Source organism: Microtus ochrogaster, chromosome 4, assembly GCF_000317375.1.
Source record: "Microtus ochrogaster isolate Prairie Vole_2 chromosome 4, MicOch1.0, whole genome shotgun sequence".
Taxonomy (NCBI): domain Eukaryota; kingdom Metazoa; phylum Chordata; class Mammalia; order Rodentia; family Cricetidae; genus Microtus; species Microtus ochrogaster.
This window is the reverse complement of record NC_022011.1, coordinates 38,622,298-38,634,449: the sequence shown is the minus strand read 5'-3', so window position 1 is coordinate 38,634,449 and position 12,152 is coordinate 38,622,298. Positions and strand designations below refer to the sequence as shown.

Sequence of the window (12,152 nt, the reverse complement as noted above, 5' to 3'; positions counted from 1 at the left end):
CTCCCCTTCTCTCTCTCTCTCTCTCTCTCTCTCTCTCTTTCTCTTTCTGTCCCCCCCTTCACCCTTCCTCCTCCATAACCCCCTGAATAAACATTCAACCTCACCCTGCATGTCGTGTCTATATATGTTTCTGTCTTCTGCCTGCCCGCCATGTGTCTCCCTGCCTGGAACCAGCCATTGCTTGGGGACCAGCAGCAGTCTCTGCCTGGGGCCCACTGCCTGCTGCCACATGGCCCACCACCACTGCTCTGGGACCAGCCTGGGACTGGCTGCTCCCAGGGCCCCCTGTCTGCCGCCACATGGCCTGCCACCACCGCTCAGGCCACTGCTCTGAGACCAGCAGCCATTTCTGCCTGGGACTGGCTGCTCCCAGGGCCCGCCGCCACCATTTTGGGACCTACAGCATTTCTGCTGCCTACTGCCACGGAGATCTTGCAGCATTTTAAAAAAAGAATAACATAGACTATAGGAGTTATCTAAAGAAAATTATATCTATATCTATATATATCTACGGGAAAGCTATCTCTCATACCAGGGTGGCACTTCCTAGTGCAGCTTACTCCAGTAAGCGACCCTCACTCATGTTTTATAAGTCAATCCAAAGAACTCATTGGTTCCCCAGGCTGAACTTTGGTGGACTTTTTTACACTGGTTTGTTATTGGGACCTTCTAAGAAGGGGGTAGACATTGGTTTCATGGCCCCAGGGAAGGAATTCTCAAAGTATGATTCTAGATCCTGTCAAGTTGAGAATATTAATTATCACAGGTCCTATAACCTTTCCAGGTGGATTTCCTGTAGGTATGAGTTATAGGTCTGAATAGGAAAGGTTAAGAGAAAACCAGGGCATGAAGTAGATGGTGTGGCAGATAAGATCTATATGGAATTCACAGGAAGATATAGGTCTGAGGGGAAACACTGTGTCTATGCCAAAGCTGCTATGTGGGGATAAACAGAACAGAAGATAGAAACAGGCCAGGTTAAGGAGAGAGGAACTTCCTAGAATGTCCTTGCTGGAGGCCAGGAATACCAGGAGAGTTCTGGCTGCTTGATAAATCTTATCTTTGTCTAGAAGTTACAGGAAACTTGGAAACCTCTAACTCATCCACAGCACCTGGCAGGCAGCTAGATGGTACCCTGTTTCCTTGGACGGGCAGGCTCTGTTTTCTTTCAAGCTCGTACTGTATGGATGTTTAAAAACTCTTTACAGGGAAACCTCCATGATCCGTAGACTTCTTTCTTCGAAGTCAGGGGACAATAACCCCGAAATCTTACTTAGTGAAAGTGGAGTTGCTGTGGATTCCTGAGTTAAAACATACGTGAGTTAAAAATGCCTCCCTCAAATTCAGACACCCCAAGTTTTGGCCTGGCAAGAGGAGTCCACATTGGCGTGGATAAAGGCTTCTTCAGTAGCTTCAGGGGTCACCATGGAAGTTTCTTCAGGGCGTTTTGTGTGAATTCTGCCAGAGCAATGGGACAGAAATCTCTATTTCTCTTTCTAGTGAAGACCCACGCGAACGGACTACACTTCCCAGTAGCCCTCGCGGCCGGCTGCGCGGGCGAGAGGGGGCGGCGGTGTGAGAGGGGGCGGGTGGCGCACTCCGAGTACGCGCGCCGGCGACCATGGCGTTCTCTGGGTAGGAGCGAGTACTTTAACCCCGGGAGGCGGCGGCAGCAGCGGCAGTGAGGGAGTCACCCTCGAGCGGGCGGACTCCTGCTTGAGGAAAGGGAGGAAGGGGCGGAGAGAGCGCCGGAGGGAGGCCGGTCGGCCAGCGAAGCGCCGAGCGGGGCCCGCCGGTCCATGAGGAGGCCCCGGGACCATGGGCTCCAGGATCAAGTGAGTGCCGCCGGGCGGAGCCGGGCCGGGCCGGGCGCTGGGGAGGCGAGGCCGGGCTCGAGCTGCAGGCCGCGGGCCGCGCTGGGGGACTTGTTGCCAGGACCGGAGGGGCGCCCCGCGTGGACGCGTCAAGCAGGGAGGGGGATGGTTGCCATGGGGATGCGGGAGGCTCAGGGACGGGGTGCGTGCGCGGTGGAGGGTCGCGGGTGATGAGATGTCCTCTCCTCACCTGAGAGAGGGAACCGCTGACATGACGAGGAGGCTCCCTCTGTGGGATGTACCCCAGAAAACGGTCGTACAGCTACTGGGAGGAAAGAGGTTTCCGGAATTAAGTTCCCACCTGGGTGTGTTTGGGGCGACCCTGAGAGTTGGCAGGTTCTGAGAGGTTGAAACTTGACTGCTTGAGGCCTGTAGCCATTACAGAAGTGGTGTGAGGTTCTTAGAAGGAGGGGGGGCCCTGGTGGATTTAAGGGCTGGATGGCCTGTAGAGGAAGGCCTTTTCCCATTTCTTCCCCTTGAGTTTCCGCACAAGCAAGGGCTATGAAGGAAGATGTCTTTGGGTTATAACTGAGTACCTGATTTTGAAAAGGTTTTGTAATCCAATCTGGCAATTCCCTCACTCCTTCAATTACTTGGAGTCCCTGTTTGAGGCTTCCTTTTCTGGTGAGATTGTTGATACTTTTAACTTCAGAACCCATTGAAACATTGTTGGCTTCCTCCTAGACTTGGAAGTTGACTTTGGAAAGTGCAACTTTTATGTGGTCCAATTTGGGTATGTTACTTTGGACTCTATCTCCCCTCACAGCCAAGACCTCTTCTGGCCACGCCCTTCTCCAGCCCCAGATGTTTTATCTCTCTCTAATCATTAGCAAATGTTCACTTTTTCTCTATTGCGTAGGGACATTTACAAAGAAAGTTGACAGCATAGCTTTTCGAGAAAACAGCATTCACAAGACACCATAAATCTCTTATAGGAAAGTCGGTTAAATGTGTTTATTTCAGCATTTTGAGAATTATACAAGGGAAGTTTGGAAGAGGAAGGGCCTCATGGACAAAAATCTAATAATTATTCAAATATTGCGTCTCATGTCCTGGTGATGCCCATGCAGTGTGACCCTTGCCTGACTGTTCAGTCTCTTCAGCAGTTAGGTTTCTCATTTACCAAAGGTGTCTAGTCTGTGTTTAAAAGCCCTATGACAACTGCTGAATGAAATTAGAAAAGTTTGCTTAGAAAATTAATGTGGCGGTATAAAATGAGTTTTATTTTTATAGAAAAAGGGAGGAAGGAGTTAGAACATAACCCAAATAGTAATCTGAGAACCTGGGGAGGTAAAATGATGTGGTCTGTGAACTGTTGGTATTAAAAGGCACTCCAAGCCAAATTTTAGTTCCCAAGTAAGAGCTGTAAACTTGGATGTCAATAGCTCATAGAAATACTTTGCACAGAGTCACCTCAGAGCTGCAGAGAGAGTGTAGTGATGCTTACGTTTCTTGTTCCAGAGTTAGAGATTTGCCCAGCTGCATCAAGTGTTCTAGTGAACACTAAAATAGACAAGCAGAAGTTCACTTGACTAGCTGTCATGTGCTCATGCTCTTGACAGGAACACGTTGACAAGTATGTTTCCTAAGCATGTTTTGTGGAATATATCACTGTAGTATGGGAGCATTTGAGTAAGGGAATTTATCAAGGCATGAAATTGCATTAAGTGTGAAATTAGTATGAAGAATGGCCATATTGATCCTCAAAGTTGACTGCTCAGTGGTTAAAAGAAAAAGAAAAAAGGCCTGGGAAATATGTTAACCTGTGGTGAGATTGAAAGTATGAATATAGAAGTTATGAAAAGTAGTTATGATTTATAGTGATTTGTGCCATTCTGTCCACAGTTAGGAGTATGGATGGGCAGGTGGTGAGAGAACAGTCAGTTTAGGTCGTTGGAGAAAATGGCCTTGGTTGCTACTGTCCATTCTGTCATGCAGTTCAAGGTGTTCAAGGTGTTTACCTCACTGAGGTGGAAGCTGAGTGTGCAGGCCCCACAGGTAAGTAGGTGGATAGGAGAGTGGGGGCAGACTGAGCAATCTCTAGACTCCCCGAAGCAATCTGTATTTTCTTTATCTCTGATACCTTGTGCCATTACAAGGACAGTGTACATCAGATCTGGGTTCAAATTCCAGCCCACCGCCCCACCCTCCACCTTTTTTGTTTTTTTCGAGACAGGGTTTCTCTGTGTAACCATCCTGGCTGTCCTGGAACTCGATTTGTAGACCAGGCTGGCCTTGAATTCACTGAGATCCACTTGCCTACTACCACCTGGCAAGTTCCAACTCTTTTTCATGCTGACTGTGAAACAGTATATCTGTGAATCTGGATTTTCCTAGGGGAGAAAGGACCGCCAGGATTATTATGAATAGTAAACACAGGATCAATGTGATTTCCAGGCCCATATTAGGAACTTAAGTGATTGTTCTACATCTTCTTATCAAGTGATTAAGAATATCAGATGTATTTTATGCCAGAAATATCAGAGAAAGACATGTTTCAGGTAACAGAAAACAAACTTTTAATGTTCATATGGAGAGCAGGACTTAACATTATCACAATAATAAAAAATAAAAGTTGATTAAAAAAACCATACTGTCTGTAATTGTGAAACTAGAGTTAAGATCAGTGATAAAGCATGTATGTTACTGTTGTTGAGACTTGGCAAGCTGAGGCTTCTGGAGCAGTCTCTGTCGGGCACCATGGCAATGTTTAATGTGAATCATTTCATAAAACCCTCACAACTGTCCTCTGGTGCTGTTTATTAACCATTGTTTGCACATGAGAGCGTGGAAGTTCGTAGGCTTAAGGTCAGATGCAAGTGACAAGAAGAGTTTAGGTAGTTCAGTATTTAGGTAGTTCACTGGAGACCTAAACTGTCAGCCAAACAGGTATTTTTCTAGAGGCATAAAAGAGCAGTGGTAATTGACATTCTTGGACAGATATGTTTAAATTTTATTTAGTGTTTGAGTGATCCCAGTGGACTGGAATGTGGTCAGTATGGGGCAGTTTAACTGATAATGCAGATGCATGGCAGGAAACTGTGAGGCAGGTTTATATTGCTTGCGGTGACATCCTAGAAATTGCTTCCAGGCACCAAGTACAGGAAGTGGGTTGTAAGTAATGGAAGGAAGTATTTTAAGTGAGTTTGAAGAAACCTGACATTAATGGACTCTGAGAAAAGCATACTTTAAGATTTGAAGGCATAGGTACAGGGTAGGCCAACACCTTTGGCCTTGTGGTGTTTGCATTAGCCCATATGTTATTCTGCTGTCCCCATTGAACTGACCTCCTTGAGGTTGGTATTGGAGGAATCCGTTAATTCATTTACCCTCTTACTTCAGAACCAAGATGTGTCAAGCACACATTAAACACTTAATAAATGTTAGCTGTTATCAATTATAGTGTTACTATGCCTGATAGTATGCAAGTTCTAGGGGTACAAAAATGAAAAGATTTTTCTTTTGTGCTAAGGCTTTCTAAAGTAGTAGATACAACTACAAAATGAAAGCACTCTTCCTTCTCCCCCCAAATCCTAGTCATAATCCAATATAATTGCTATAGTGGCAGGGCTGCCAGTAATGACTAGGTGCTGGAGTGAAGGTGAGACTGGCTACCCTGGGGCGGGACAGAGTGTCAAGAGAAGGCTTTAGGGAGAGAGTGTTTTAATTGCAGGATGAATGAGAGCCCTAAAGGGGTAAAAGTAGTGATGGTGTTAAGTGACAGTGGTGATATTAACCAAGGGAGAAATATGTATGAGGATAGGACTATTGGGGATATCAAAATATTACTTAAATGTGAGAAACTATGATAGACATTAGGGATTATAGTGGGGGATAATAGATGATTCTTATTTTTGTGGTACTAACAGTCTGGTGGACCTGATTGATAAATTGAGTAAATTCACATAAAGTTATGTAGTTGTGTTATGAAGCAAGCACGATGCTGAAGAGATGATGATACCAAGTAGCTATCCTATTTTGGATAGGGTGGTGGGGGCTGGCCTCACTGTAGAGATGATGTTTGAACTTAGAATTAAAGGATAAAGAGGTATTAGTCATGTCAGATTTAGGCAGGCTTATTTCAAGCAGAAGGTAAAGCAAATGAACCCTGGGGAAGATTTTAGGAAGTGAAGTGATGATGTGAAAAAGGATTCAGGTGGGGTTAGTGCTAGTGCATGCTTAAGTTGGACCTTGTAGGTCTTTGGAATCTCAAAACTGCTTGCTTATTTATTTGTTTTTAAATTGTTTTTATTGAGCTATATATTTTTCTCTGCTCCCCTCCCTTCCTCTTCATCTTCCTTCCTCTCCTACCCTCTCCCATGATCCCCATGCTCCCAATTTACTCAGGAGAGCCTGTCTTTTTCTACTTCCCATGTAGATTAGATCCATGTATGCCTCTCTTAGGGTCCTTTCTGTTGTTTAGGTTCTCTGGGATTGTGAACTGTAGACTAGTTTTTCTTTGCTTTATGTCTAAAAGCCACTTATGGATAAGTACATATTTATTTTTCTGGGTCTTAGTTACCTTACTCAATATGATGTTTTCTATATCCATCCATTTGCCTGCAAATTTCAAGATGTCATTTTTTCCCACTGTTTAGTACTCCGTTGTGTAAATGTGCCTCATTTTCCTTATCTATTCTTCCGTTTAGGGGCATTTAGGTTTTTTCCAGGTTCTGGCTATGACAAATAATGCTGCTATGACCATAGTTGAGCACATGTCCTTGTAATATGGTTGAACATTCTTTGGGTTTGTACCCAAAAGTGGTATTGCTGGGTCTTGAGGTAGCTTGTTTCCTAATTTTCTGAGAAATCGCCATACTGATGTCCAAAGTGGCTGTACCAGTTTGCACTCCCACCAGCAATGCAGAAGTGTTCCCTTTTTCACACAACCTCTCTAGCATAAGTTGACATCAGTTTTTTTGATCTTGGCCATTCTGACAGGTATAAGATGGAATCTCAGTTGTTTTGTTTGATTTGCACTTCTCTGATGGCTAAGGATGTTGAGCATTTCCTTAAGTGTCTTTCAGCCATTTGAGATTCATTGGTTGAGAGTTCTCTGTTTAAGTCTGTACTCCATTTTTTTTTTTTTGAGTTGGGTTATTTGTTCTTTAGATGACCAAGTTTTTGAGTTCTTTGTATATTTTGGAGATCAGACTTCTGTCTGATGTGGGGTTAGTGAGGATTTTTTTCCCATTCTGTAGGTTTCCTTTTTGTCTTCTTGACCTTGTCCTTTGCTTTACAGAAGCTTCTCAATTTCAGAACTTCCCATTTATTAATTGTTTCTCTTAGTTTCTGTGCTACTGCTGTTATATTTAGGAAGTGATCTCCTGTGCCAATGTGTTCAAGTGTACTTCCCACTTCCTCTTCTATGAGGTTCAGTGTTGGTTTTATGTTGAGGTCTTTGATTCCTTTGGACTTGAGTTTTGTGCATGACGATAATGTTTTTTTTTGTTTTTTTAAGACAGGGATTCTCTGTGTAGCTTTGAAGCCTGTCCTGGAACTCTGTAGACCAGGCTGACCTCGAACTCACAGAGATCTACCTGCCTCTGCCTCCCAAGTGCTGGGATTAAGGACATACTCTATCGCCCAGCTCAAAGCTGCTTTCTTAAAATGGAATTCACATACTATAATGTTTATTTTTGAGACAGGGTCTCTATGTGCTCTCCTCTGGCGTGCAATTCTCTATCAGGCTAGGCTTGAACTCACAGATGTCCACGTGCATCTGCATCCTAGTGCTGGAATTAAAAGTGTGTAGCACCTCCCCTGGTCTTATAAAATCTTTTCAAGTAAATGTTTTTAAGTATTTCTACAGAGTCATGAGTGACCATCATGGTCTAATTCTGTAGCATTTTATTACCTTAGAAAGAAATTGTTAGAAGTCACTTCTAATTCTTCCAAACTCTTAACCCTAGATAATCAATCTAATTTCAGTTACTATAGATTTATCTATTATGTCATACATATGATATAATATATAACCCGTGATGTATCTAGTTACTGTTCCTTAATGCTTTTAAGGATATTTTTGTGAGTCTTGTATTTTTTTGGTTTTTTCGAGACAGGGTTTCTCTGTGGTTTTGGAGCCTGTCCTGGAACTAGCTCTTGTAGACCAGAGTCTTGTATTTTCATTGTGGTTTATATTGTGTACATTTTATTCCTTCTTCATCAGTTGTTAGATGTTTGGGTTGTTTCTACTTTCCACTGTGAAATGTTATTCATAAATATTTAGTGTGAGCTTGTACTTCATCTCTTGTGAGTACACATGAATGGAATTGCTAGATCTTATTTGGTCACTCTTAAAATAATTTCTAAAGCAGATGTGCCACTTGATGTAAATTGGTATCTTCATGGGATGCTGATTTAGTACAAATGAAATCTGTGAAAACTTAGGGTCAAAATAGAAGGATAGGCTTCTCAGAAGAGGTTGAGGTTTGAATTGAAAGAAAGGGGAGACTTGAAAAAAGGAGGGAGTTCTCAGAGGAATAGTAATTGAAGTCCTATGGTTTGCAGGTGGACATAGCTCATCTCATTGTCAAGTACAGAGAAGCAGCCTTGCTTCTTTTTAAGAATTATATTTTGGAAAACTTTCATAGATGTACATGATCCTGTTTCTCACCATTTCTTTTTCTTCTCCCACTGAACCTCTTCCTATCTAGACCATGGCTACTTTCATGTTTCTCTGTGTATGTATGTTCCACTGAGTAGAGAGAGTGAGGCTGCCTCCATGAGCATGGGTGGGCAGTTTGGTTCACATAGCTCTGCTCTGGTCTCTGTGTGGTCTGTTTCTTAAGGGATCCCATTACCAAGTGCAAGGCAGACTTGCTGCTTCTTGTGACTTAGAAAGCACAAACACCCTGCTCTGGGATGACACTAGAGGCTAAGATGTGACTTTTCTTTGTGTCTCTTCCCAAGCACAAACACCCTGCTCTGGGATGACACTAGAGGCTAAGATGTGACTTTTCTTTGTGTCTCTTCCCTTTCCAGCATAGTGATTCCATCCCAGACCCAGCAGACTGTAGAAGAACCTAGGATGATGGGAGAAAAACCTTAGAGTTTGGGCTTTCTGTTGCAGGAGTCCTGGATCATCCTGTTGAATTTTCATGAATTTTCTGAACAATGTGCTAGTGCTACTCTTTGCTTCTAGTCTTAGCCTTTGTAATCTACTTTGGAAAGTGTGGTATGACAGAAAGGTTGAAACAGGGAAGGTAAATGTTTTTATTCAGGCTGGAATTCTGGTTGGATGCAGTTTAAAAAGTTAACCTTTTTTTCATGGCCTCTGGGGACTAATCCCTGGATTTGCAACACCTTTTTTGCTTAGGAGAACTTTGTTGGGAAATGGAAAGATAAATAAGAAAGAAACAAATAAAACAAAGTTGATCTCCTTTATTCTTACTGAATTAATACCCATTCATTCTAAATACAGTTGTGCCACGTAAGAACATTATGGATCTGATACACAATTGATGATCCCATAAAGATCTATAGTCTGTAATGTTAAATAATAAAATTCACCAACAACACATTTCTCAGATTATATTTTCATTAGTGCATTTAAGACTTGAGAAGAAACCAGATTTTTGTTGTTGTAGTTTTGTTTTTTGAGACAGGGTTTCTCTATAGTCATGACTGTTCTGGAACTCATTTTGTAGACCAAGCTAGCCTCCAACTCAGAGATCTACCTGCTTCTGCCTTTTGAGTACTACCACACTCTGCTGAAAACAACTTTTTTTTTTTTAAAGAAAAGAGTGTCCCAAAGGAAAGAAAAAAAAATCTTCAAAATGTATTTGTTTCTGTTGAAAAGACAGGTGACATTCCAAGAATTCGTATGTTGGTTATATACTATTTAGAATGTTCTGTTAAATATAAATCATCAGCTGTCATGAACAAAGGCATTCTAGATAGGACTTTGCAAAAGTCAGAGGAAGATAAGAAGTGTAGCTGAGATACATGAAGTACACACACACACACACACACACACACACACACACACACACTACAGGATGTGGACTTGAACAAAACATAGGATCGTGCCATTGAAGAGTTCAGTGAGTGCTGTGATGGGATCTTACTGGGACTTTTAGGTAGACCAGCAGCAGCAGGTTAGAGAGCAGTGACCAAGCAGTAGCATCCCTTGTTTGTGCAAGGTGATCCATTGGAACATGAGAAAAATATATTAGGCCTTAAGATTATTTTAATGACAAGTTTCAGGACTTCTGTATTTTCTAATTTATTAATATAGTAATGAACCATTAGAGTTTATAGGTGAATACGTGTCAGGTGTCTTGCTTAGTTTTTTCTGACAAGAATGTGTTCGAAAAAGGAAGACTGATGGATTGTGGAACTATACAATAGTTTATGCTGCAGAAGATGAAGGCCTGATCTGAGGTCTTGGCACTGTAAAGAAAAGGAATGGATTGCAGAGAGATTTTAGATTTTAGGTAGATGTGACAGGAGGCTGTGGACCCCAGAGAGGGTGAAGATGCTCTGATAAACTTATCCATATGGGGTGCATGATGTGTTTGCATTTCTGAAGACAAGTGAAAAGTTACAATTAGTCTGCAGTAAAAAAAGGATTTTTTTTTTTTTTTTTTTTTTTTTTTTTTTTGAGACAAGGTTTCTTTATGTAGTCCTCACTGTCCGGAAACTCTGTAGACCAAACTTGGAAATCCACCTACTTCTACTTCCCAGTTGCTGGGATTAAAGGTGTGTGCCACCACAGATCAGAGGAAGGAAGGAGTCTTCAAGAGCTACACAGTGAAGTTATGAACTCTAGTAGACAAGTAAGACTTAAAGTGAACTGGTTCCAACTTCAAGATGAAAATATGTCCATGGCAGATTTAGAAAAAATAGAGTAACAGAAAGAAACACCTTTTGATGTGTAAAACCACAGGAAAGATTACAGCGATGTTGCATTGATCTTGCTTAGGTCTCATGAATAAATGGGAGGAAGGAAACCCAATCTAGAGAAGATGCTGTTTGAGTCTAATCCAAGGGGTGTGAGAAGCTGGATGGGGTGATATGGTGCTGAACCATCAGCCTGCCCTCACAAAGATTTACATGACATAACCAGCTTAAAATTTATTTGCAGTATTCTCAGTGCTAAATTGAGTCTTTCCCCCAGCCCTGAGAGCATTCACAGGTGCTTGCACTTATGTGTGTGGTGTCTGGTTTAGTCCCCAGCAGAGATGTGATGTGATGTGATTGTTTAGTAAATGACAGCTATCACGAGTATTGCTTGTTGAGGATAAAGCATGCTGTCATCTGAAAACCTGAAGTTTAAAAAGGTCAAAAGAATGCAAGTAAATATGTTTCTTTTTACAGTGATGTAGATTTTTTTTTTTTAAAAACGTATTTGCTTCCTTTAGTGAGACAGTTCAGATATGTGGTATATTTTACTGGATTTATTTGAAGCCTGGAGATTCGGATGCCTGAAAATCATTATTTCTCTTGCTGGCTGGGGAGAAAGGAAAGCGTGTAGTCTACTAAGAGATCAGGTGAACTTGTAAATAATCAGAATTGCAACACTTAAAAAACATTTTATGTTCCTATAAATACTGGACATTTTTATTCCATTTTCTAAAATCCTTACATCAATAATTTATACTTTGTTTTAGCTGGTATCATTGTTCAATCATTTTCCATGGTGCTTAGAGTTTTAAAATGATTTTATGTTGGAAAATACACATCTGTAAAATTAGAGCAGCATAGTAAGTCCCCAGATCACTCTTATCACTCAGTTTCAACCGGGTAATTTGTGGATTTAAGTTCCATTTATAGTTCCACCTCTTTCACCTCCCGGTGCCCTGGATTATTATGAATCAAATTCCAAAAAACACATTTCATTTGTAAATATTTCCCTGTCACTGAAAGAGCTAAAAGATCTTTATAAAACAATGATGCCACACCTAAAAATTTTACAAGTGTTTTTTTTAAAAAGTATTGTTAAATACCTGTTTATCATTTTATGTTTTTTTTGCTTGTTTATTTTTTTGCTTTATTTTATTTTATTTTTTTGCTTTATTTATTACTAATGTATGATATGTGGAATCACCATGGTTCATATTATGTGTGTGTGGAGATCAGAGGACACCTTTGTGGAGTTGGTTCTCTCCTTACATCTGTGGGTTCTGGGGATGGAACTCAGGGCTCAAGCTTGTTCAGGTGGCAAGTCTTGCTCCTCCTCCCATTTTAAAAAAGATTTGAATATACTGATTTTATATACTTTATCTGGTTGTGTATCTCCTTCCTTCCTTCCTTCCTTCCTTCCTTCCTTCCTTC

General features: G+C 41.6%; 1 protein-coding gene across 3 annotated transcripts in view; it reads left to right on the top strand.

Annotated features, from left to right (window-relative positions):
- Positions 1-1,606: 1,606 nt before the first annotated feature.
- Positions 1,607-12,152, top strand: part of Dennd1a (DENN domain containing 1A) — a 536,773-nt gene continuing 526,227 nt past the window's right edge. For all 3 annotated transcript variants that reach the window (XM_026778778.1, XM_026778777.1, XM_013345984.2), the window contains exon 1: positions 1,607-1,835. Coding sequence is in view for 1 of the 3 variants with exons in the window: in XM_013345984.2 (XP_013201438.1) it covers positions 1,819-1,835 (17 nt within the window). In the remaining 2 variants the exon portion in view is untranslated. The remainder of the gene's footprint in view (positions 1,836-12,152) is intronic.